This window comes from Tenrec ecaudatus, chromosome 4 (genome assembly GCF_050624435.1).
Source record: "Tenrec ecaudatus isolate mTenEca1 chromosome 4, mTenEca1.hap1, whole genome shotgun sequence".
Classification (NCBI taxonomy): Eukaryota; Metazoa; Chordata; class Mammalia; order Afrosoricida; family Tenrecidae; genus Tenrec; species Tenrec ecaudatus.
The window spans coordinates 50,343,364-50,368,502 of NC_134533.1; the positions used below are offsets into that span (position 1 = coordinate 50,343,364).

At 50.9% G+C, this 25,139-nt stretch overlaps 1 protein-coding gene across 1 annotated transcript in view; it reads right to left on the reverse strand.

Annotated features, from left to right (window-relative positions):
* SLC6A5 (solute carrier family 6 member 5) overlaps nucleotides 1-25,139 on the reverse strand; it is a 58,089-nt gene that overhangs the window by 20,050 nt on the left and 12,900 nt on the right. The window contains exons 5-9 of the mRNA XM_075548407.1: nucleotides 20,919-21,060; nucleotides 18,710-18,842; nucleotides 13,960-14,094; nucleotides 8,896-8,999; nucleotides 4,958-5,082 (exon numbers count right to left, since the gene is read on the reverse strand). Coding sequence (XP_075404522.1) covers nucleotides 4,958-5,082; nucleotides 8,896-8,999; nucleotides 13,960-14,094; nucleotides 18,710-18,842; nucleotides 20,919-21,060 — 639 coding nt within the window. The remainder of the gene's footprint in view (nucleotides 1-4,957; nucleotides 5,083-8,895; nucleotides 9,000-13,959; nucleotides 14,095-18,709; nucleotides 18,843-20,918; nucleotides 21,061-25,139) is intronic.

The window sequence follows — 25,139 nt, forward strand, 5'->3', positions numbered from 1 at the left end:
CCTAAGATCCCAGAGCTTTTTGCATTTAGTGAAGGCTTTCCTGTGTGAACCATAAAGGAAAAGCCTGTAATAAACCGCAGCTCTGCTGCAGTTACCGGGGAAGCCGCTTCCAGGCTCTGGCGACGGTTGGCCCATAAAGTCAACCAGAAAGGCCACCGTCGGGGTCCTCTGCGGCTCACTTTAATAGAATCCTATCCTTTGGGCTTTGCTGCATTTTTAGGAGGGGAAGTAATTTCAAAATATTAGGCCCCGTTCCATTTCAGCTGCTTCCAATGAAGTTCCCGGGGGAAGGCATGATTTTCAAGCGACACTGAAGCCAAGCCCGTTTATCTAAGGCAGCTGCGGAGCAGGCTCGTCTAGTGGACAATATTGTGGGGTTGTAAAATGCCGTTAGGCGGTTCTGTAGAGTTCTGGGGTTTGTTGCTGCTGCTGTTTTCTTTTCTCCAAAGATGTCTGCCGAAGCCAGAGCAGAGTCAGGGCTGGGCGCCAAAGTCCAAGTGCTATACTGACCCTCTCCCACAAGGAGGCAGTACACCTAATGGCTGTTGTGCAGGTTAGGGAACCACAGCTCAGTATACGGACTCTGGCTCCTACTCGCCGTGGGACCTCAGGCAAGTCACTTGTGGCCTCTGATCCTTACCCATTATGTGGCATTAATAGTAGGGTTGTGGTGAAAAATAAACTCATTGACGTAAGTAAAAGGTTTAGAACCTGGACACAGTAAGATGTCACTGTTGACAGCGGCCACGGGGTGGGCTCGCAGCTGCTCCAGACACAGCAGAAGGCCGTGTTGCTCAGGCCCCCGTCACCTTCATGACAGTCAGGACGCTTAAGCACATTGCTTTGGCTGCCCCAGCCTCTTCCTGGAGGGCTCGTCTTATAGGGGGGACAGTATCCTGTTGGGATCCATTGGGTTCCACGAGCTGCTTTTAGGAACTGGATCACCTGGCCTTTCTTCCTCAGCCTGTCTTCATCTGGGAGCTCCCCTGACCCCTGAGCACCGCAGATGACCCTGCTGGTATTTGAAATAGAGCGGCAGAGCTGACGGCATTGTCACGACGTGCGGGCCACCATCGTACAGCAAGATGACAGGTGGGTAGTGGCCAGAGAACGGGGACTTAAACATATTATTCTTCCTGTAAGAGGAAGCCAATGGGTCTGTACAGTCAGCAACTTGGGCAGGCCAAGGGGGCCTCCTATGTCGTTTTTGAGAACACCAGTCAAATGGTGACTGATAGTGGCCCCGGGTGAAGGTCAGAACTGCCCGGTGGGGGTTTCTGGGAGTGGATCACCAAGTCTTTGTCCTTCTGCACAGCTGGTGGGTTCAGACCAACCACCTTTCAGTCAGCAGCCAAGCGCTGAACCTTCATTGTCCCATGAGGGTCCCTTTCTTGTATCTGAGAGCCATAAAGCCTCAACAGGGAGTCAATGGGGCCCGCCCACGGCACGCACAGGGCAGCCACAGTGCCGGCAGGTCAGTCACGAAGGGGTGGGAACGGACATGGAGGGAAATATAACGAGGACTATATTCCCTCACTTTTAACAGAGGGAATCTGGAAAGCTAGTATTCCACGGTAGGAAAGCTACCACTTTGGTAAGTTAGAGATAAAGTCCAAGTACATTATCCTGCTTTAAATATTCCCACAGATTCTCCCCTAACAGCTATGCTGCCTTAAAGTGAGCACATGGTGATTCTACCTCCCTGTAGAAGCAGACAATCTTTGGCTCTCCTCCTGCAGCGCCCCGCCCCCTCCCCCCTCATGCCTTCCCCCAGTGCAGGTATTAGGTTTCCTCACCTGTGAGCCCAGGGACTTTACTGTGGTTATCACCCACCTTGTGACGTATGTAACTATTAAGTATGCATGTCTCAAGGCTACCTATAAATATCTAAGACAGTAAAGACTCTCTCTCTGTTCGGACCTGGCTGCTGAGAGCATGGTTGTCCCTGAGGTGAGCATGCTACCATAAAATGTGTCTGACGCCTTTGTCTTCTCTCCTATCGCTCCTATTCTCTATGACTTTAATTGTATAATCTTTATGGAGCCCCCGGCTGTCCGAGGCTGGTTTACTCTAACCCGAAGGAAATGCTGGACTCTCAGGACGCATGCCTCTGCAGGCCTGTGCCTCCCGGCAGAGAGGTGGGAATCTCAGGGGCTGACAAGTGAGTGGATGCCGGTGGGAGATTGTGAGCGTTCATTTGGATCATTAGGGTCTCAGACTCCTGGATAAGGGAACCAACAGTAATCTATATAGGGCCAGGTCACCTCCACTTGGGGCTCTGACAGGACATCCCCTACACATGTCCATCTCCCCTGATCCCAACCTCCTCTTTTACAGAGCATCTGTGGCAGTTACATAATATCCTGTCAACTTAAGTGAAGGGGTGGAGTCCAGCCTGTCAATCAGCCAAGGAGGCCTCTGTGTGGGCATGGCCTCCTCCAGAGGATTCTGAGAACTCCTGTCTTCCTCCCTGGAGGCGGGACACACTCTCTCCCTGCCACGATATTCCTGTCAACAAGCCACATGGAGCTACACTGAAAGAGCCAGAGCCCTGGAGCTGGAAGAGCCATGTGGAGACCCACATCAGGGCTGAGATGCTTCCACAAGACTGTCCACCCACTGGCCTGTGATCTTCCTGCATTCGGCGTCATTGCCTGTGTTGCGTGAGTCCCAAGAGGAATTTATAGACTGGTCTTTGACATATGGGCTAATATCAGACTTATGGACTTGCTCTAGACTGGGCTGGGATCTTTTCTTAATATACAATTACTTTTTTATATAAAGCTCTTTCTTATACACATATGAGTGTCTATGAATTTGTTTCTCTAGTCGACCTGGACTGACACAGCATCTCTGTAGGTTACAGGTTGTGCCCTGAACAAGTCACTGCTCCACAGGCAGGGACATGGATGGCCGGGAATGCCAGGCCTTACCCTCTGCCATGTGAATCCTACTCTTAGGCCAGAGCAGAACTTCCCCTTAGGGCTTCTGAGACAGTAAGTCTTTACTAGAGCGACAGCCTTATCTTAATCCTGAGGAGCTGCTAGTGGGTTTGACCTGTCCACGTTGCCCTTAGCAGCTCAAAGCTTAACTCATAGCTTCGACCCTCAACACTCCTCCACATCCAAATTCACGTGACTGAGGTTTGGGGAGGTGATTTTGGCAGAAATGCCTCCCTTCGAAGGAAGCAGCACGCACAGTGGAGGAGCATTTGGTCACTGGAGCTCTTTCTGGTGGAAGAGCAAAGGAACCGAGGGGTCTGTGTGCTCACACTGCCGGCAAGGAAGAGGGTGGGCCCTCAGCAGTGCCTGCCTGGAGGTCCCACTTAAGGTGGTGAGAGACTTCAGGGAGGAGGGGTTACTTCCTGTGGGGAGCTGCTGGATGTCCTGGCCCTGCAGGTGTCACAGACCATCAGGTTAGCGCCTCCAAGAGCTCCTTCCCCTCCTGAAAACCAGAGGAGGAGAAAGCACACTGGGAAGGGGAGATGAGAGGAAAACACCGGCTGCTTTTGTCAAACAAGAAAATCCTATTTGAGTTTCAGGGGCAGGGCCCTGCCCCCAGCCCCTTCGAAAGGCAGGAAGGAGCCCAGACGGCCCCACGTCTGTGGCAGCTCAGCCAGTGTTCACGAGGAGCCCAGTAATGTCACAAAAATAGCAGACTGCCTCAGACCTGCTGGAAAGTGGGGCAAAACCTACCTGCTCCAGGCACCTTGCTGTGAGGAAATGAGGTCAGAGACAGCAGGGACCAGAGCCCCTCACTCCTCATCCTCTCCTCCCTTCCTCCTCCCTGGCAGTGGGAGAATTCTCATGAGGGGGTGGAAGTATTTCATCAGCTCCCTGTGGCCCCTCTAATTTAGCGCACTGCTGCAGAACCAAGCTCCCTGGGGGGTTAAAATTCTCCCCAAGGAGGGATAATTACACCCCTGGAACAAGCTGGTTCTTTGCCTTTGAGGGCCTAGGTGGTTATCAGTGCCTGAGGCAGTAATTAATGATCCCTGGGAGATCAGACAGCCGTCAATGGGGTGGCACTCCCAGAGCTGAGTTCTCTCTGCACTGGGATCTGAGCCATTAACCGAAGACCAGGCAGCTCCTGGAAGGATAACTCCAGACCCTGGATGATCCGTGTCCCCACGGCACCTGGCCTGGCACAGACACACGGAGGCATCCCACAAATGTCTGACTGAAAGCAACAGCCGAGCCCACTGCAATAGAGAGCATCCAGACCCATAAAGAAAGACGCCACATGATGGAGTAGAACTGCTTCCTAGGTTTACAGAGGTTGTAAATTTTTTATGGGAGCTGCCAGCCTCATCCTTCTCCCTTAGAGTGTCTGGGGGGCTTGAACTGCTGATCTTGTGGAAAAGAGTTCAACGCTTAACCTACTGGTTCTACCAGGGCACTCAGCGGATAACTGGGGGGTTCTTGGTTCACACCCACCAGCCAGCCACTCGGTGGGCAAAGACGGGGTACTTCTGAAAAGATTATAGCCTTTCTACTTTGTTCTACGGGAGTGCAGTGAGTCAGAATTGGCTGAGGGCAATGACTGGAATAAGAATGAGAAGCGCATGAAGAACAGAACGGAGCAGGAAAAGGGGCTTGTATAGCAATCCCAGGAACCAGCCCGCCTCAGGCCTCGCAGGGCGCTCCCCCTGGAACCTGCCTTGGTGCCTCTGAAAAGGAGAGGCCTTGAGCGCCTCCACCCTCCATGGAGTGCCCAGAAGGACAGCAGCAAGCTCAGGAGGTGAGCCTGGGGCCTGGCGCATGGAGCTCAGGAGGTGAGCCTGGGGCCTGGCGCATGGAGTTCAGGAGGTGAGCCTGGGGCCTGGCGCATGGAGCTCAGGAGGTGAGCCTGGGGCCTGGCGCATGGAGCTCAGGAGGTGAGCCTGGGGCCTGGCGCATGGAGCTCAGGAGGTGAGCCTGGGGCCTGGCCGCCAGCAGCAGGGTGGCCCCATACATACCTTGGTCCGCCACATTTTCAATGTTGACTTTGCGTTCGTTGGCCATGAAGCCGATAACGGAGAAGATGACGAAGCCAGCAAAGATGCTCGTGGCACTGTTGGTGCAGGTGACAATTAGCGTGTCCCTGAAGGGAAAGGGGCAGAGTTGGCCGTGAGGTTTGCTTTGAGCGTGGGAATGGCGATGCACAGACCTGGGTCTATGTGTATGAGTGTGTGGTGGTTGTCATTGTCGTCGTTGTTAAGTGCCATCGAGGAGTCAGTCCAGCCCCAGGCAGCCCCATGCACAACCGAAGGAACCACCGCCTGGTGCTGCGCTGCGAGTGGGCGGCCCCTGACGATGTGAAGGAGTGTGTATGGTGCGCATGTCCGCAGGCGGACACAGAGTCACAGCAACACATGGACCCACTGTGGGTCGGGCTTCATTTTCCCTTACTCACCGGGAAAGGAACAGCCAATCCTGAACCCATTTTCCCCAGCCTGCTCGATCTAATCACCCTCAGACTCAAAGGAAAGAGCAGGGCTACATGGAGCCTCGGGCAACATTCAAATCCTCTTTCTCCTCCTGCCTGTGAGACCTGAGTGAGCCGCTTCCTTTTCTAGTTCAGGTAAAATTGCAGCCATGAACTCCCTCCTCCACAGCTTGTCGTCAGAACAGAAGGAAACTGTGCCAACGTGGCACAGAGCCTGGCACAAACTAAGTGCTCCGTCAGCCATCTACTGGCCCCTTAGGTTACCACTGAGGAGAGAGGCCCAGAGAGGCGACGGCAAACATCTAATTAATGATAAACCAGGATTTGAATCCTGAGCAAGTAATTAGCTGGATTATATGAAGAAATATGCAGCATCTGGATTGGAGGTAGGTTTATAAACAACCTGTGATGTGCAGACAGTTCAACATGCTTGCTCAAAGTGAGGAGGACTTGAAGCCCTTGCTGAAGAAGATCCAGGATTTCGACCTTCAGGATGGATCACAACTCAGTGTGAAGAAGACCGCAGTCCTCCCGACTGGACCAGCAGGTGACGGCATGATAATGGAGTGAGGGTTGGAGTTGTCAAGGATTGCATCTTGCCTGGATCCATGAGTCGATGCTCACGGAAGCAGCAGTCAGGAGAATAAAGGACGCATCCCATTGGGTAAATCTACTGTATAAAACTTCATTAAGTGTTGAAAAGGAAAGATATTACTTTGAGGACTACGTGCACCTGACCTAAACCATGGTGTATGTTCAATTGCCTAATATGCATGTGAACGTTGGATATTGAATAAGGAAGATCAAAGAAGAATCGAGGCATTTGAATTGGAGTACTGGCGAGGAATATTGAAAATACCATGGACTGCCCAAAGAACAAACATCTGTCTTGGGAAAAATATAGCCAGAATGCTCCTTAGGAGCGAAGAAGGCAAAATTTCATCATACATTCTTTGGGAATACTGTCAAGAGAGAGCAGTCCCTGGAAAAAGACATCATGTTTAGTCAAGTAGAGGGGAAACGAAAAAGAAGAAGTCTCTGGACAAGATGGTTTGACACCGTGGCTGCGGCACGGAGCTCCAGCAGAAGACCAAGTGTGAGTCTGGCGGAGACCTGCGCAGTCTTCCATGCTGTTGTCCATACGGGGCGTTAGGAGTCAGAATCAACTCCATGACACCTAACCACAACAGACCCCAATCAGATAGGCTCCTTCCCTCTCAGCCCTGGGTCCTTTCCGCCATGCCGCACTGCCTTTATCCTAGAGCAAGGTTTCCCTCCTTGCTGGTGTTCAAGGTCATCCTTGGTCATCAGTGAGTGAGTCTTGGACACTCAGGCTCTCTCCAATCTGGTCACAAGCAACCCTAGGTCCCCATTTCCTTCGAGTCCTGAGAGCACATTCCTACTCCAATCCCACTTTCCTGCTCCCTCCACACACACCTGTGTCACACCACTTTCTCTCAGCTTTTTCCACCACGTCCAACACACTTCCTCCTCCTTGGCACCTGCTGGCATTTGACCCAGTTTGACTCGCCTTCCGTGGAAGGAAAGGTGGCAGTGAAGCTGTGAGTTCCTGGCAGCGTCCCAGCCCACAACTTAACTATGGTCTTTTCCTCTAACTTCAGAGATGGTTGAGAAAAGTTTGATCCTTATTCGACGTGCTTCAACATCAAAGCACCCACTGAGTGACTATATTCATGGGAGATAAACTGGGGTCCCCTGCTGGATTTTCTGACTATAGATCCAAGCATGTTCCTGAGCACGCCATAGGACACATAATGCCTAACCTGTCATGTATGGGCTGCAACCTCCCTAAAGAAAGAGAGATAGGCTGCAGCCTGGAAGTTCCAAAGTGATCAAGGGGGCCCTGAAGTTGAGGGACAGCCCCTGTTCTGATGTGACCAGCACCCAATCTAATGTGACAGCTGCTCCTTCAGCACCCATTGCTCCCAAAGAGCCTATGTGAAGCCCTTGGAATACTGAAAGCCAAGCCTGGGCACCTGAGGCCACCACAGTATTGTTGCTGTGTGTGTAGCTGCCCTCCTGTCCCATAGTTACCCTCTCTTAAACCAAGCAAGTTAGTGCTGGGTAGGCCTGCCGTGTCTTACGAGGTTGAAAGACAATCTGAGTCTGATAGGCACCCAGTAATCTTGCACCTCTTTGCCTAGATTGCAAGTTCTTGAGTGAAGGGCTGCACTTTGAATCTCTCTGTATCCGTTTGGCTCACAAAATATCTGATGCATTTTTAAAATGATAGTAGCAATGATAGCTGTTGTTTATTGAGCACCTGCTAATGCATAGGCTACAGCTGCCCTAACCAGTGGGCCATAGGAGCTCCTATGTGCCAACGATTACACTGAGAATTCTGTAGAGATCAGCTTAGTCCTCAATAAAACAGCATCATTTGCATTTCATGGAGGATAAAATGGAGATTCAGAAAATGAACTATGCACTCCAGTGTCTTAGAGTTTTAGTGAGTAGGGAACTATCTGGTTTCTCTTCAGGCAAAGGATTCAAAAAGATTACAGGGAAACAAACAGTCTGGTGTACTAATAGACTAAGTAAACATCAGTCTCCACGATCCTGGGACCAGAACTTGATGGTGCCCGGCTACCACTAGCAATTCTGAAAAGAAATACATTTGACGACCCGGGACAAGGTGGAAGAAAACTGTGGACGAAAACTTAACATCATCAAAGAAAGCAGGATACTGGTCCAATAGAGACTGTGGGCCTCAGACACTCCTCGGGTCTGGAAATGAGCGCCCCCTTGTGGCTCAACTTTTCAAGTCAAACAATAGACCTTCAAGGAGGATGGTTAACAGTAGCGTGGTAAGCACGCCTTTGTATAATCAACCATTTCAGATCAAAAAGGCAGCATTTACCCAAGAACAATGTTCAGAGGGCTAGGAAATGGGTATCAATGGTAAGAGGAAGCAGAGAGGAAGTGGCCCCGTGGTGTCACATTGAGGCAGTTGAAATGGAGGAGATGAAGTCCACAGTGCATGAACAGGCAGATGTAAAACTGGTTCTCTGCTCTGTAAACCACGTAATTCCCAATGGAAAGCTTTTCACAATGTCTGCCTGACTCCAGCATGCTCTTTCCTCCACACCATGCACCTTTGTCAAGTGGCCGTACCCCATAAGCCACGATCATCTGACAGCATCCCCGGGCCGGGTGGCTTGCAAATGATGCTCACAGAACCCAGAGCCATCAGGAAGATATCCTGAGAGTCTCAATTCCATTTGAGGAACAGTCACTGAGCACCTCTCATGCCTCACCACCCACAGGCCCCAGAACCAGCGCCTAGCCCTTAGCAGGTGCTTTCTCCCTGGCCAGATGCAAATCTCTGGCTGCGCCTCAGGGACAGTGTGGGGATGTGGAGCCTCGGGGTCCTGGGGTGTCCCCAGATCCAATTTCCTCCCACCCACTACTTCTCGGACTTGGAATTAATGAGTTTGGCATACACACCTGTAGCAGTTGTTGTGGAATTTGTTGTACGAAGAGAGCGTGATCAGGCCTCCCCAGGCGGCAGACAGCGAGAAGAATATCTGGGTGGCAGCATCTTTCCACACCTGGAAGCGTAAAGGGAAGAGCATCCGGGTCAATGAGAAACAGGGGGAAGGGCTCTCACACGCCCAGGGCTACATCGCCTCCCCCAAAACAAAGGCAGTGAGGGGGAAGAAGACTGGCGCCAACCCACATGAGGAGCAGACATCCGTGGCGCTGGAAGCCAAAAAGGCAGTCAAAGACCTGTGAGACTGAGACTCCCTTACAGCAAAGGGGAGGAGCTCATGAAAGTACATGTGCATCTCGTGCCATGAGAAACCGTCAGAAGGAGCAGCCCTGGTGAAGCAACAGTTGAGGCCTCGGCTATTAATCAGGGGACGTGTCCTGAGAAGAGACCTGGCGATCTGCTCCAGTGACGATCACAGTCTGGTAAACCCTCTGGGGAACGCGCCACGGTCACGTGGGGCCCCTGGGGATGGGAAATCCGTGCCTGGGAATCAACCATCACCACCACGCTGCTCAGAGGGGAGAGCTCGTCCTTGAGCCCCTCGGTCCTCGCCGTGTCACCTCTTCTCCACACTTTAAAGAGGGCTTTTCTAGCAGCTTTGCTCAGTGAAATACCTCATTCTATTTCTTGACTCCTGCTTCCATGGGCATTCCACGTGAATCCAAGAAAAACGAAACCCTTGACAACTCCAGGCTTTTCTACAACTCTCACCATGTTGCTTATTAGCCTAATGGTAAGGATTTCTTTATGTTGACGTGTCATCTGTACTGAAGGCGGCCTCCTTTGATTTTTGAGAGCAAATGCTTCAAGTCTTCTTCACCCTCAGAAAGCATGGTTGTGTCACCTGCATGTGGCACATTGTGAATGAATTTCTCTCGGGCCCTGTTGATGCATGCTTCTGTACATGTATCAGCTGCTCAGATGATTTGCTCAGCATACAGACTATACAGCCCTGACACACAAGTAACCACATATTATCACCTTGTTTGGTTCGAACTACTTCCTCTGGGTCTTTGTATAAATTCTGTGTGAATACAAGTAAGTGTTCTGGAAATTCCATTCTTCCCAAAGCTGTTCATAAATTGTTATGGGCTACACCAGTGTTTCCCAATGTGGGTTCCATTATGCCATGACAGGCAGTGGCGTGATCCAGGAGGACTGCAAAAAGCAGATGCCTATACTCTAACTTGGATTGTGTGCTATAGTATAAATTTTTTCATTGTCAAGGGACACACTGAATATTTTTTTCTGAAAGGGGGGTGATGGGCCAAATAAATCGGAGGCCTATGAATACACAGTCAATCAAAAAACACCAAAAAATATCTTTCTGATATTTTCTTTCTCAGTCAAGATCCAAGTTGGCCTTAGCAGTGATACCCATCATTCCGTGCCCTCATCTGAATCCAGCTTGAATTTCTAGCGGCTCCCTCTTGATGTGCTGCTGCAACCCTGTCTGACCTATCTTCGGCACAATTTTACTTGCATGTGATATTAGTGATATTGTTAATTTCCACATTTTTTTTGGATTGCCAAAGAGCTCTGATGCTATGGAGGATTAAGCATTCGGCTACTCACTAAAAGGTTGGCAATTCCAAACCACCAGCCGATCATGAGCAGAAATATAAGGCCATCTGCTTCCATAGATATTTACAGCAGATTTACCCAGTGCCGTGCATCAGTTGACTTCATGACTGCTAATTCCATGAGCATTGATTGTGGATCCAAGCAAGATGAAATCCTTGACAGTTTTAATCTTCTCTCCATTTGTCATGATGTTATGTTAGTCCAGCTGGAAGGATTTGGGTTTTCTTTACATTGAGTTGTAAACCACATTGGAGGCTGCAATTTTTTTTAAAAAAATCTTTATCAGTAAATGCTTCAAGTCTTGGTCGTTTCAGCAAGCAGGGTTGTGTCATCTGCCTATTACAGGTTGTTAATAAGCTGTCCTCCAATCCTGTGGCCACAGTTGTCTTCAGATAACCCAGCTTCTGTGATCATGTTCAGCGTACAAATGGACAAAGTATGGTGAAAGGATATAATCCTGGCACTTTCTGAATCTAAGCCGTGCAACATTCTCTTGTTCGGTTCAACCAATGTTTCTTGACCCATGAACAGCTTCTACATGAGCACAATGAATTCTGGAATTCCAAGCTTTCTCAGTGTTATCCATAGTTTATGTTCCACACAGTCGAATGCCTTGCTATAGTCAATAAAACACAAGTAAACATCTTTCTTGTATTCTCTCTGCTTCCGACCAAGATCTATCTGTCATCAGCAATGCTATCCCTTCTGAATCCAGCTGAAAGTTCTGGAAGCTCCTTCTTGATGTATTGCTGCAACTGCTGCTGAGTGATCTTCAGCAAAATTTTACTTCCAGGTAAAATGTGAGTGCTATTGTTTGATAATTTCCACATTCTGTTGGGCCACCTTTCTTTGGAATAGGGACCATTATTAACCTCTTTCAGTCCGTGGGCCAGGGAGCTGTCTTCCAAAAGTCTTCACATAGACCAGTGAGTGCTTCCGGTGCTTCATCAACTTGCTGAAATATTTCTTTTGGTGGTCTTCCCATTCCTGGAGCCTGGATTTTTGCTAATTCCTTCAATGAAGCTTGGACTTCTTCCTTCAGTACCTTAGGTTCCTGATAACATGATGGTACCTCTTGAAATGGTAAATATGTACCAGTTATTTTTGGTACAGTGAGTCTGTAGTCTTTCCATTTCCTTTGGATGCTTTCTGCATTGTCCACTATTTTGCTCATGTTGTGTTGTTAGGTGCCATTGAGTCGGTTCCGACTGACAGCAACCATATGCACAACAGATTGAAAGACCGTTCTGCCACACATCACTGTCACAGTTGCTTGAGCCCACTGTTAACAGCCTGTAGAATCTTCCAATAGTGCAACAGGAGGTTTGAATTCTTCCTTCAGCTCTCCCATCTTGATAGATGCTAAGCATGTTCCTCCTCTTTGGTTTTTGAACTCCGGGTCTTTCACATGTCGTTAATAATGCTTTGTCTTCTTGAGATTCTCCTTGAAATTTTTTGTTAAGCTCTCTTACTTCACAATTTCTTCCATGTGCTTTGACTGCCTTATGATCGAGAACAAGTTTCGGAGACTCTCCTGACATCCACTTTGACCTTGTCCTTCTTTTCTATCTTTCTAATGACCTTTTCCTTTCTTCATGTATGAGGTTCTTGATATTGCCCCATAGTTTGTCAAGTCTTCGGTCCTTAGTTTTCAAGGAATCAAATTTGCTGTTGAGATGATCTCTAAATTCAAGTAAAGTGCACTCAGGTTGTGTTTTGGCCCTTGTAGAGTTGTTTTGATTTTCTTCACCTTCAACCTGAATCTCTGTATGAGCAGTTGATGGTCTGTTCCACAGTTGACCTTGTCCTTATTTTGACTGATGATATTGAGCTTCTTCATCTTCTCTTTACACAGATGGAATAGACTTGATTCCTGTGTATTCTATCTGGTGAAGTCAATGCATATAGTCAACATTTATGCTGTTGAAAAAAGAGGTGTTCAATGAAGTAGTCACTGGTCTTGAAAACTCCATGCAATTTCTCATTTCATTTCTATCTTCAGTTTTCAGCTACTGATCTTTCCCCTCTGTTTCTAATTTTCACATTCCAATTACCAATAATTATCAATGCACTTTGAATGCATGTCTGATCAATTTCAGACCAAAGATGCTGGTAGAATTCTTCAACATGTTTGTCATTGGCTTAGTCACTGTGTGAATTTGAATAATAGGTGTATTAACTGGTCTTCGTTGTAAGTGTTCCGGTATCATCCTGTCCTTGGCAGCACTGTATTTCAGGACAGACCTCGAAAGCTCCTTGGACAAGGAAGTTTGCCATCATTCCTATGCACACACTACTAGTGGGTGTTTTCTGCTACTTCTCATGGTGAGAATTTTTACTTATTTATTTTTTTAAATAATTCTAAGATATTAAATTGGAAAATATTTCAAACATACAGTAGTAAATCTCCAAATATACAAATTATGTATGGGCCCATCACAACAGTGAGCATATTTTAATATTTTGCATATATGTGTGTGTTTTGACATTTTATGAAAGAGATATGCGAGTACGGAATGTGCAAAGAGAAAGTACTAGAGTGTGCTGGCCATTTGTCACCTGCCAGAAAGACTCAACTGGTGTGAACCCCTAGAATGGAATTGCTTGGGGTTGGCCTGAGTGCTGTTATTTTCCAGCCAGGGCAGCTTGACATCCAACTCTCTATAATAAGTAGCAGATAAGCAGTGGGAGGTGGCCCAAAGCTATTAAGGGGATTTCATTGTTCATTTCTGCCTCTAGGGCAACCTCAAATGTAGGACAACTATTCCAGGAGCCTGAGCAGCCCAGCCCCCACTCACCAAGCTTCTCGTGATGTTGCCCAGTCTCAGGTTATGAAGGGGCTCTGTTTGCAAGTGGGTCTTTGAGTAGAATTTGTAGGTAAGTTGGAACAGATACTTACAGTTCTTATTCAGCCTCGCTTTAGTGCAATAAGTGCCCTGATCACACAGCTCTGGGATGCTCAGCTGCTAAGCGAAAAGTTCGCCATTGGAACCCAGCAGCGATTCCATGGAAGGTGGACGTGGTAGTCTACTTCACAGGCTGGGGAACCCTCCGGGGCAGTTCTACTTTGTACATTAGGGTGACTATGAGTTAGAATCAATTCCAAAGCAATGAGTTTCAGAGTTTTGGTTTAGGGCAAGAAAAGGCTGAAAGACGTTTCAATGATTTGAACCCTGCACGTGCAGCAAGTGAAGCTGATTGTGAAGAAGAATCTGTTTCCAGGCGGGGTTAGCTTTATCATGGTAAAAGTAGGGCACATGGGCCTAATATTAAAGGGCTAGGGAGTTGACCAAAAGTCAAATATCCCTAGACTGGGGAGTTACAATACCGTCTACTCCCAAGAGTTCCCTTCTGGAAGGAAGCCTGACCACTGCCAAACAGTGGGCCGTGCCCGTGGGTGGCCAATGCGGCTATGCATGCAAGGGCAAGCGCACCGTGGCGTCCGTGAGCTTCTCCCACTTGGGGGTGATGAAGTACCAGATCCCAGCGCCGGCTCCAGGCAGCGTGACTCCGCGGATGAGCAGGATCACGAGCACGACGTAGGGGAAGGTGGCCGTGAAATACACCACCTGCAGAAAGCATCGGACAGACGGCACAAATGAGGCAGACGGACAGCGTGCCCCTGTGAAAGGAGCATCATCAGCCTGATAGGATTTACAATCTGCACCCGGGCAGAAGGCCAGGGATTCTCCTCGGACTCTGTCGGAGCTGTGGACTCAGAGAGCAGTGGGACCAGAAATGAGTCAGAGAGGCCAGAAAGAAGGCCTCTGAGGGGGTGGGGGGAAGGCTGTTGCATCAGCCTGCAGTGCAGAAAGCTGAGGGGATAGGTCACCCTGCCCAGCTGCTCAGTGGACATTTCTCCATAGAACCACTGAGGAAGGGAGGCTATGTACCGCCTCTCCTTCCTAACTTCAGGAGGAGACCCCCCCCCCAATTCCACCATTAGAGATGTATGCCTCCAGCTGAAACCTACCACCCTCGTGTACAGACTCCGTAAGTGAGACGATCTAGTGAGGAAAAGATGAGGGTCCTAAAATTAGACACATATAAGCTCGAAAGAAACTGTGCCAAGGTAGGCCTTGATTGCTAGCCAAATCCCTCTAGGTTCTGGAAGAAAGGGAGGGACCCGAGTCAAGAAGCACTGGGGAGAGAATGTCAGCAGAACATGGGGGCTGGGCGCGTGGGGATGGGTGGGCGGTACTTAAGGAAATGTTTGGGATATAATAGGTGATGGAGGAACTCCACAGTCACGCGGTCCTCGGTTCAAATCCTGACTCCCTCAAGTACAAGCTGGTCAAACAGCTTCGCCTGTGAGCCTCATTATCCTCACATGCAAACATACTGCTTACAGCACTATATCCCATGTAGGAACCTTAGGAGGGCCATCCATACACAAGTGGCACCAGACACAGGGCACTGGGGACAAAAGTCCCCACTCCTCATGCCTCAAGGTGTGTAACATTGGAGCCGACAACTCACAGGAAGGTTGCTTCCAAAAGCCCATTAAAAGGATGAGGTTTCACGCCCATCCTGACCGCGCAAAGCCTCTGTCCTCCCAGGATGGACATCTGTAGTGCCATGAGCACAGCTGGCTCAGAGCTGCCTCCATTTCCACCAACAGCCTTCCATCCTGGGGCACCTGGAACCTCTGCCCACTGTGTGTGTGCGGGGGACAGACAGACTTCCCACACACTGGCTGCACAGCCCCCAGGGCCCAGCAGTGAGTGGCAAGCACAGGGGTTTCAGAGGATGAGAACTGACCTGGGGACTTGGGGACAGTGCTTGGAGTAGGTTCAGGGTTGAGATTTGGAGAAGATCAAGTTAATGTTTAGAAAATAATGATGGCAACCTATGTACAAATATGCCTGATATAATTGATTTATGGATTGCTATAAGAGCCGTAAGAGCCCCAAATAATAATGATCTTTAAAAAAAAAGTCAAACTCTTGGAGTCGCTTCATTTGTTCCAATATACTTATATTCATATGCATGCATATATATACATATATATTTAAGCTTATGGAAAACATGGTTTGGAGTACTTGGAATATATCAGTAAATAAAATAAAGCCCTGTATCCACCAAATAGCTTACAATCTAACTAGGGAGAAAACCAACCCCAATCATAATACATGTTGTTTAATGCACTTTAGAAAAATAGAGTATATTAGAAAGGATGCGTGCTTCAGAGAAAAGACCGTTGAGTGGGGTGGGCAGGCGGGGGTTGCCTGGAGGGTGGTTGAGAAGATTGACACACGAGAGTGGACAGGAAGGAAGGGCCCCGGAGAGGAGGCAGTGACGAGGGAAAGGAGAGTGCGCCAACTGGATATCTGGGAGAACAGCCAGTCAGGAGAATCACTAGAGTGAAAATTCCCAGAAAGGAGTATGTGTGACTTCTAGGAGCAGCGAGAAGCCAGAGAAGGGAGTAGGGGCTAAGAGAGAAAGACAGAAGGCAAGGGGCAGGGAGGGGGGTTGGAAAGGGGGGACCGATTACAAGGATCTACATGTGACCTCCTCCCTGGGGGACGGACAACAGAAAATGGGGTGAAGGGAGACATCGGACAGGGAAAGATATGACAAAATAATAATTAATAAATTATCAAGGTTTCATGAGGGAGGGGAAAGCGGGGAGGGAGGGGAAAAAATGAGGACCTGATGCCAGGGGCTTAAGTGGAGAGCAAATGTTTTGAGAATGATGAGGGCAATGAATGAACAAATGTGCTTTACACAATTGATGTACGTATGGATTGTGATAAAAGTTGTATGAGCCCCTAATAAAATGATTTCTTTTTAAGGCAAGGGGCTCAGCAAAGGGCAGATCCTGTAAAGTCCGTGGGGGTATTCATGAGGACTTTGGCCTTGACTCTGCAGGAAGTGCATAGATGTGGTTCCCAGTGTGAAAGAGCCACCTGGTTGCCAGTTACAGAGACTGCAGAGGTGCAAGAGTAGAAGCAAGCCTCTCAGTACCGCTGCTGCCTGGTTCCTGTCTATGAGGCCCAGGGCATTCCCTGATCCCTGTCTGGAAGCCTTCCTCCAGGAAGCAGATGGGAAACAACCTGACCAGCTGGAAATTCCTGTTCCACTGATGCCACAAAGCCTCATGTCAAGGACTAAATCCTAACCCAGTGGAAAAGAAGTGGCTGGAACACCGAACCCACCACAACCTCCAAAATCACAGACTTAGCCAGCGAAAAAGAGGTCTTCGATTCATTCTAACCCTTGAGTCTGCAGATCGGGGCCAGGAGGCCTGGTCCATCCCATGACTTCCAGAGCCACCCAGTCCGTGAAGCCTGAGCAGGGTCTGGCGCAGGGGTTCTGATGCATTGGGCAGCCACATGTAGGCATGTTTGTGGGTGTGTCCCCAGCCTCCCTCCTTGGAGAAGAGGATCCAAGGGCACAGTGTAGGGGTCAGGGTGAGATCGTCCTGGGTTTACATCCCAACACTGCCACTGAGCAACAGTGTGACCTCAGTCCAAATACTCACCTGCGATGAGCCTCAGCTTCCCTGTGTCTAACCTGGGGATACAGGTACCTCCTTTCCGGTGGCAGTCCTGGCAGAGAGGTGCTGGTGGCTCCTCCTGCTGAACAACTACGGGGTGGAGTTGGGCTGGGGTTGGGGGGCACCTGAGGGAGAATGTGGGGCATAGAACTCCCCAGCCCAAGCTCAGTTTCTAGCTGCAGAAGGCAAGGACCACTGGCCAAGAGATTCCAGAGCCCTGGATGTAGTTATGAGGACCATGCTCTAGTTTCCCCATCCCCCTGCTGCCTTAGAAAACCAATCCGGTCTCATAATCTTCGTGCAGCGGCACACTGACCCAAAGTGCCGCCTAAACCCAGCCCTCATCTTGCAGAAGAGGAAGCCCAGGCCAGGGAGGAAAAGTGAGCCCCCTGCTCGCCCGATCTATTCGCTGTAACTTCAGAAATAAGGACCCCGAGGTCCCCTGAAAGAGCTCAGAGGAAGAGGGCTTGTTCTTCATGTCGAAACTCACTGCCATCGAGGCCCCTCCAAACTCCTACCAACCCGACAGGACAGAGGAGAACTGTCCCGGTCGGGTTCCCAGACTACAACTCTTTCTCCCCAGAGAGGCTGGTGGCTGGCAAGGACCGCCTGGCAGTCAACAGTCCAGCCTGGAGGCAATCCACTCCGCCCCTGGGGTCCCTGGTTCTTCATTTCCCAGTAGATAGTAAGTATCAATAAAAACTAAGCGCAGATTAAGGAGCCCAGTCAGGTGATATGGCCCAAGTGGAGGCGTCCCTACACAGCCCGCACGCCATGTCCATGCTCCATCCCCTGGGCCCAGCTCTGCTAGCTTCCAGTCCAGCTTGACTCGTCCCTCCCTGTGTGACATCCTGGGACCTTTGGCTTCAGGCAGTCCTCACCAGTCTGTCAGCTTCCAGTGTTCAAGTCTGCCTGGTATAAGACGACCAGGTGAGGCCCCAGAAAGAGCTGCCACCAAGAGCCCCCGCATGGGGCCATACACAGACAGAAGACCAATCATCTAGGTGGCCAATGGCTACCTGAGAGCCTGATGCGCATGCCTGGGAGAGGGGAGGTGGCACACTCCGTCCTCCCCATGAGCCCTCATCCTCCTCACGTCCGTCCGTTTGTGATCTAATCTCAGTGCGCCCAGGCCTGACCAGCTAGACGAAACCTCACCTCCACGCCCCATGGCCTGTCATTCCACCATCACCCCCCATTCCTCAGACCTAAAGGGAAGTCAAGTGTCCCTGCAGATGCTCACACGTGGTTGGCATCAAGGTGACTGGCCCACCCTGCAGTGGTGGGTGAGCAGCTAGGAGCGCGTGGGAAGGGAGGGGCCGGTGCTGGGCGCGGGGAATGGAGCGAGGATGACAGTGGGGAGTGAGGGGAAGGAATCCACAACTTGGCTCTTTCTTCACTTCTTGGCAGAAGCAAGTACTGGGCTGGCAGTCAGGCCCAGAGGCAACAAGCCAGTGGCCAGAGCTTAGGGAGAGACAGTGGATCCTATCCAGGGGGGCCCCTCTTTGTTGCTGGGAAAGAAAAGAACTAACACAGCGTACTCCCCCCACCCCGCCAGCACCTCGGGGTGGAGTCTTGCCTACGGCACCCAGCTACTCAGGAGCGGAATGAGAATTAGCCCCTACATCTCCCTGCAGCCGCCCAGAGCTCTGGCACCTGCTCCTCACACGAGCCACCTTTCTTACCTTTCCCGAGCTCTTGATTCCTTTCGCCAGGGACGCGTACACAATGACCCACGCCAGGAAGAGGCAGACGGCTAGTGGCCACCTGATCTCGCCAGGATATTCGATCCCCGCAGAAATCTTCAGCACAAAGTACCTGAGAGTTGGAAAGAGGAGGGAGGGAAGGGAGACGAAGGGTTACCATCTGCAGACTTCAAGCTCCCTGCTGAGCCCGGAGCTTGGAACAAAATCCCAACAAGCCTCTGACCTGCCTCGGGAGTCTGATCAGAGCAGGCTGTGAGGGGCCGCCTGTCTGTGGGTGTCCGGCTGGAGGTGCCCTGCCCGTCATTAGGTGCTTTGAGGCTGCTCGTGGCCCTGGGCAGGCCCTGCCTGTGCTAGGAACCCAGTCCAAGAACTGCCAGCTCACGACGCCCAGGAGAAGGACAGCAAAGCCAACAGCATGGGGCAGAGGTAGGGGTCCCCATGCAGTCCCAAGGGCCATAGCCAGCTATTTGTTTTTAAATCTAAGGTCACTAAGAAAACTCTATACCATCGAGATAGTTTCTCTGCTTTTGCCATATTGTTCCACTCTTCCCTGAGGACCGTCAGACAGCACTTGCATGGATATCTTTCTTTTCTTCTTCTTCTCCTTTTTAAAATTACTACACAGTTGAAACTCCTTACTCTCGATGACAACACATGCTAATCTGCATCAGTGCTCCGGTTCACTTGGGCCTGGCCTGCAGCCAGGGCAGGCTGGGCCTGGTTCGGGAAAGATGTTCACCGATAACCAATTGCCAACAGAAAGGGGTTGCCTGCTGATGGTGCAGCATGGCTGCCAGCAACGTGGAAGTGCTAGGCAAGTCGTGACCAGCCTGCCAACCCCCACACAGCTGGGGCAGGCAGGTGGGCAAGGCAGTCTCACTTTTGGGGACAAGAGAACACCTCCAGGGGCAGCAAGGCAGATGCAGGCAACCTATTCACCTGTGCAGTCATCGACCTGTGCACTCCGGATGGAACCGCTGAGCCCATAAGCCTGTGTTTCTCTGTGAGTCTGACCACCTGGGGAGCCTGAACAAAGGACCAGCCAGATCTGGATCTGCAGGAGTGTCCAGAAAGCTCTGGCCCACTGTGGCAAAGGCAAGGAGCAGAGCAGTGGCACTCAGGGCCCAGCTGGGAGCGTTGTTCTCCAGCCAGCGAGTGAGTCACCTCTAGGGAGGTTGTTTCGTGGCTCGTGACCAGGCTCTGCAGAGCGGACACCCAGGCCTTTATTCCCAGGCACCTTGTCACACTCAGAAGCAGCCCGGGCTCCAGAGTTGAATGGGACTGAACTGGGCCTTGGAGGAAAAACATGGGGGACCGTCTTTCTCTAGCAATGAGAACGATCTTACAATCCCTCCACCATAGCCATGGAGTGGACTCACAGTGACCCCGCAGGCCAGAGTAGGTGCCCCCCGAGCCGTTCCAGGGCTGTCATCTTGTTGGACGTGAACAGCCGCATCTTAGTTCGATGGGGCAGCTGGTGGGTGCAGACCACCGAGCTTTCAGTTGGCAGCCCCAGGCCCCACCCACTGCAGCACCAGGGTCAACCCTCTCCCCGCCCCATGAAGTAAACCACTTTGTCAGCAATCTCACGGCGCAACTCCATGCTCCAACAAGGGCCCTACGGTGAGGACCACTGAGTCCCTTAGAGATAGTTCCTCTTGGAAACAAAGCCTCATCCCAGAACCTAGTAAAATTAATCAGAGGCAGCTCTATAACCCTTTTCACCTTTTCTGTTCGCATGGACTATGTAAGCAAATGTCATCAGGTCCACCCACTCCCTCCCCCTCGACATCAGCTAGCACGACTTTTCCTTCAAGTCATTGATTGGACACCTCACTGTTGTGGGAGTGTGCACCGTGCAGGGTGTGCATCGACTCAACAAGCTGGCCACGGGCAGTCCATGGACGTGGGTCCCCTCCTCAGCTGGGGAGGGCTGGGGACGGAAGTCCTCACAACAGGCTTGCTTCACTCTCCCTCACTTCAGTCTGCCTCACTCTCCCTGATGCACGTGGATTTCCTGCCAGAGAGACACCCGGGATGGGCAGTGTCTTCCTCAGGTCAGATGACACAGCTTGGCAGGGAGGCTGCAGCAAGGGGCAGCCAGTGCCTCTGGGGTGCACCATGGACGGCCATTCCTGCACTGGGTCCCTCTTAGAACACAGAGCAAACCAGAAAGAGAGCGTCTTACTTGAAATACTCTTCGCTCCCACTGACAAACGTCTTATTGGCCTGGCTGGTGAAGTTGATCATTGTCAAGTTCGGGTAGGCGGTCATGCAGAAGGTCGAGTTCTTGATCTGTATTTTGGGGTGGTCACTGATGACACAGGAATCTGTGGAGGAGGAAATATGGCAACATCAGTCTCGGAAATGGGCAATTCCATACGCGAACACGGCAAGGACCGTCCTGTCGCTGTCAGCCTGCCCGTGCCCCCTTCTCTTCGGTGGGCGGCAGGGGCTCCTATGGCCTGCAGTTCCTCGGGCAGCCCCACGCCTACACTGGCTTCGTCGGCTTGGGCTGGATTCTACTCCCATAGTTACACACAGGGGAAGTTCCACTGTCCAGCAGGTCACTGTGAGCCGGCGTCGACTCGGTGGCAGTGAGTTTGCTTGGGGTATACCAAGTGATGTCAGGCTGTCTCTTACTCACGGGCCCAGCTGTGTGTCCCAGTAGAACTGGGCTCCCCAGGGCTTTCAGTGGCCGATTTTCAGAAATAGATCGCCAGGCCTTTCTCCTCTGGATGACTCAAACGACCAGCCTTTCCGTGGCCAGCTGGCTGAATTCACGAGACGCCCCAGAACAGGCTCCTCAAACTCAGAACTCACTGCCGGCGAGGTGATCCGGACTTACAGCAGCCGCAATGCTAGTGGACAGGGTAGAACTGCCCCCATGGGCCTCCAAAACTGTCACTCTTCGGGGACATAAAAAGCCCCATCTTTCTCCCATGGAGCAGTTGGTGGTTTCAAACTGCTGACCTTGTCATTAGCCGCCCAGTGCTTAACCCACTGCGCCACCAGAGCCCCCAGGGTCATCCAAATGCCAACAAGTCATGATTATCTGTACAAATGATTGCTCGTCATAAATACTATGGGTTTTATTGAAGCCAAAATACTGAAGAGTAATTTTGGAAAAGCAGTCACTCAGTAGAAACCTCAGCAATGCTGTCAGTAAACGTCGGACAGCTATGCACAAGGCCAACAGTTCAAACCCACCAGCCAGCCGCTCCTCTGGACAAAGATGCAGCTATCTGCTCCCTTGAAGGATGTGCAGCCTCAGAATCCCCATAGAGGGCCCCTAGGAGTCAGAATCAACTTGACAGAGTGGGTTGGCTTGACTGGTCCTCACTCAGTGAGGTTAGGGATCAATTCCGACTCATAGTGACCCTATAGGACAGGGTAGAACTTCCCTGTGGGTTTCCAAGGCTGTAACTCTTTAGGGGAGTGGAAAGTCTCATCTTTCTCCAGAGGAAAGGCTGGTAGCTTCGAACAGCTGGCCTTGCAGTTGGCAGCCCAGTGCATCACCACTCCACCCCCGGGGTGCCTGAGGACCACCGACTGATGTTTCTGGTCTCGGTGCCCCAGCACCTGCACAAGGGTTCCCATCCACTGAGCACTGCCAGTGTGGCTGTGGGCACTGTGCCAAGCACTTCACACACACACTTGCCCCTCGTCCTCACACATGCCCACAAGGGTGACCTCTGTACCATGCCTTCTGTTTTCAGAATAAAGAAACGGGCTTCGAGAGGGTAAGAAACTCTGCCACGGTTGCCCAGCAAAGGAACAGCCAGATCTGGGTTCCAGTGCACACCCTGCTGAAGCCCGAGCTGTGCTCTTAAGGACACAGAAAGGACTTCAGGCAGAGAGGAGCAAACCTTCCACAAGGCTGCTTCCCCAGAAGGCTGACTAATGAGTCTGCTGTCCCCATGACTGGCACTGGGGCCGACTTACAGTGACTCCCTAAGACACCAGCGTCTCTGGTTACCAGGCTCACAAGGGTGAGTGGAGGTCCTGGGAGCCTGACCAGGGACCTAGCACAGCAGTTCTCAGAGAGGGGGCAGTTTGCCCCCCAGAGGACATGTGGATGGGCTACTGGCATCTAAACACCCTACAGTGTGCACTGCAGCCCCACTGCAGAGAAGTACCCAAATCAAAATGCCCATAGTGCAGAGGGTGCCAATGTCTGGCTAGGTGAGGACTGGGGTGGGGGGTCGTAATTAACCTGGTTAGTCTTTGTGCATCAGGCACTGTGTGGGACAATGTTTATCTCAGGAAATCCAGTTGAAAATCCTTTGGTTTAAGAAAGAAGAAGCAGAAGTCGGTCTGGCCATTTCAGCCGGCTTTACCAGGTGCCCTGTGAGCAGAGTGCAGTAACTTCTTGCTGCGAACTGGACATCTACAGTGTGCACCACTAGCCGCGATCTGCTGGAGTGAGTGTCTTGGAAACCCTGCCCTATAGGAATCAACTGGATGGCAATAAGTTTGAGTCAAACACAGGGTTCCCATAGTGGCTGAGGAAGCAATGGTTACCCCCTTCATCTCTCACCCTCTTGCCAAACAAACCACGTCCGTCCTTCATGTCCACAGAGATCAATCACACACAAACGACAAATCGCTTGCTTCCCAAACTGCCCAGGTGAAACTGGCAGGCGTTCTCCCTAGAGGGCAGCCTGGCTCTCAGCATCCTAGCATCCCCGCGCACCACGCTGTGGCAAGGTCACCGCCTGCTGCTGCACTGCAGTGGCGCGCAAACGCGCCTACGTGCCTCCTGCAATCACCTCGCCCACCACTGGGAGGCAGAAGCGTGCTTCCCCGCGCCCACGGCCTTCTGGTCTCCACCGCAAGACTAACGGGGCCTTCCCATCAGGGCTCTGCGGCCCAGCAACCCTGAACAAAGAACGATAATGATCGCGCTAAATTGGGAGCTGTTGGAATGGGATTCACTTTACTCGGCAATTATTAATAAATGAGAGCACATGAAAGGCCATGGAGAAAAGGAAGCATTTAATTAAAGTTCTAATGAAAAGTAAGCCAGCCCCAAAATAGAAACAGTATTTAAGTTGTTCCCGTTTTAAGTGGCTCAGCTAGCTCCTTATGTCACAACACAGTCTTTGGCCGTCACGTGGCAGGATGCAAATGAGTCGTCCCCATAATAGATAGCTGGTCGCCCTAAGTAAGGCAGTCTCCTTGACACCCTGCATCCCAGAAATCTGTAGCAAACTCAACTTGGACCTGTAGCAGAGCCAGAGGTTCAAACCCACCAGCCACTCCACTGGGAAAGATGAGGCTGTCTGTTCTCGTGGAGATTTACAATCCTAGAAATCCTACCTGAGGTCATTATGAGTCAGAAGCTACTGGAGGGCGGTGGATTTGGTTTAAACCGTGCCCACTGGGGAAAGAACCTGAAGACATGCAATGGCTGGACTCTGACGTGTCCGGAAGAGCAGTGGCGTTATAAAGCCATTAACATAGCTTCAAGTCACGTCACCATCATCTTTTCTAAGCCACCGCAGGCCCAAAGGACCAGCGCTCCACACAGGACAGCGTGGAGCCCTGAGTGACTCACGCACACTCGTGTTCAATTAGCGCTGAAGAAAGATGCAGGGCTGCGCAGAATGAAAATGAAGAGCGACGCCTCGATTTTGAAGAAACACAATGAAACCTTTTCTCTTTTTTTCAAATCACGGACGAAGAAAGAGATGAGATGTACCCTGGCTATCTGCTCACTCCCAGGGAATAATCAGAGTGAAGAATGCCCTTTCTCCCTCCCTGCTCAGAGTGTCATGGAGAGATAGCATGGTTCGCACCAAACAGGAGCTTAGCTGTGTAATAGCGTCGCTCAGCCTTTCATGTTTCCTGAATCACAAGCCAGACTGGAAATTCCGCAGGGCCACGCCCGGGCTTTCTCCTCAGCCTCTTGTAGCCCTACCCTGGATGCTCCACGCAATAACTTGCCTTAAAGTGTTTAATATACATCTACGTGTGCACATACCTACACACACACACACATATGTAGCAGCCCGTGGTGCAGTGATTAAGCGCTCCACTGCTGACTGGAAGGGCAGTGGTCTGACTCCACCCGCCGCATGGTGCCTAACTTTTCAGAAAGTATTTACAGTTTACTGTGTTTTCCAACCTGCTTGTTTGTGTGCTGTTACAGCTAAAGGGTAGGAATGACCGCTCAGAGTGTGCGCGTGTCGAGGAAAGCAGCCTTGTCATAGAGGAAGGCCTTTGCAGAGCTGGACGGACAGACACAGTGGGAGCAGCAATGGCTAAAACATAACAATGGCTGGGAGGATGTCCTGGACGATCCACGTGACGTTTCTTGGAGGACACGGGACGATCACGGGCCTTATGCGAAGACGTTTTAAGAAAATCGCAAACTACGTTAGTGGAAAAAAGCTCAGGAACATGA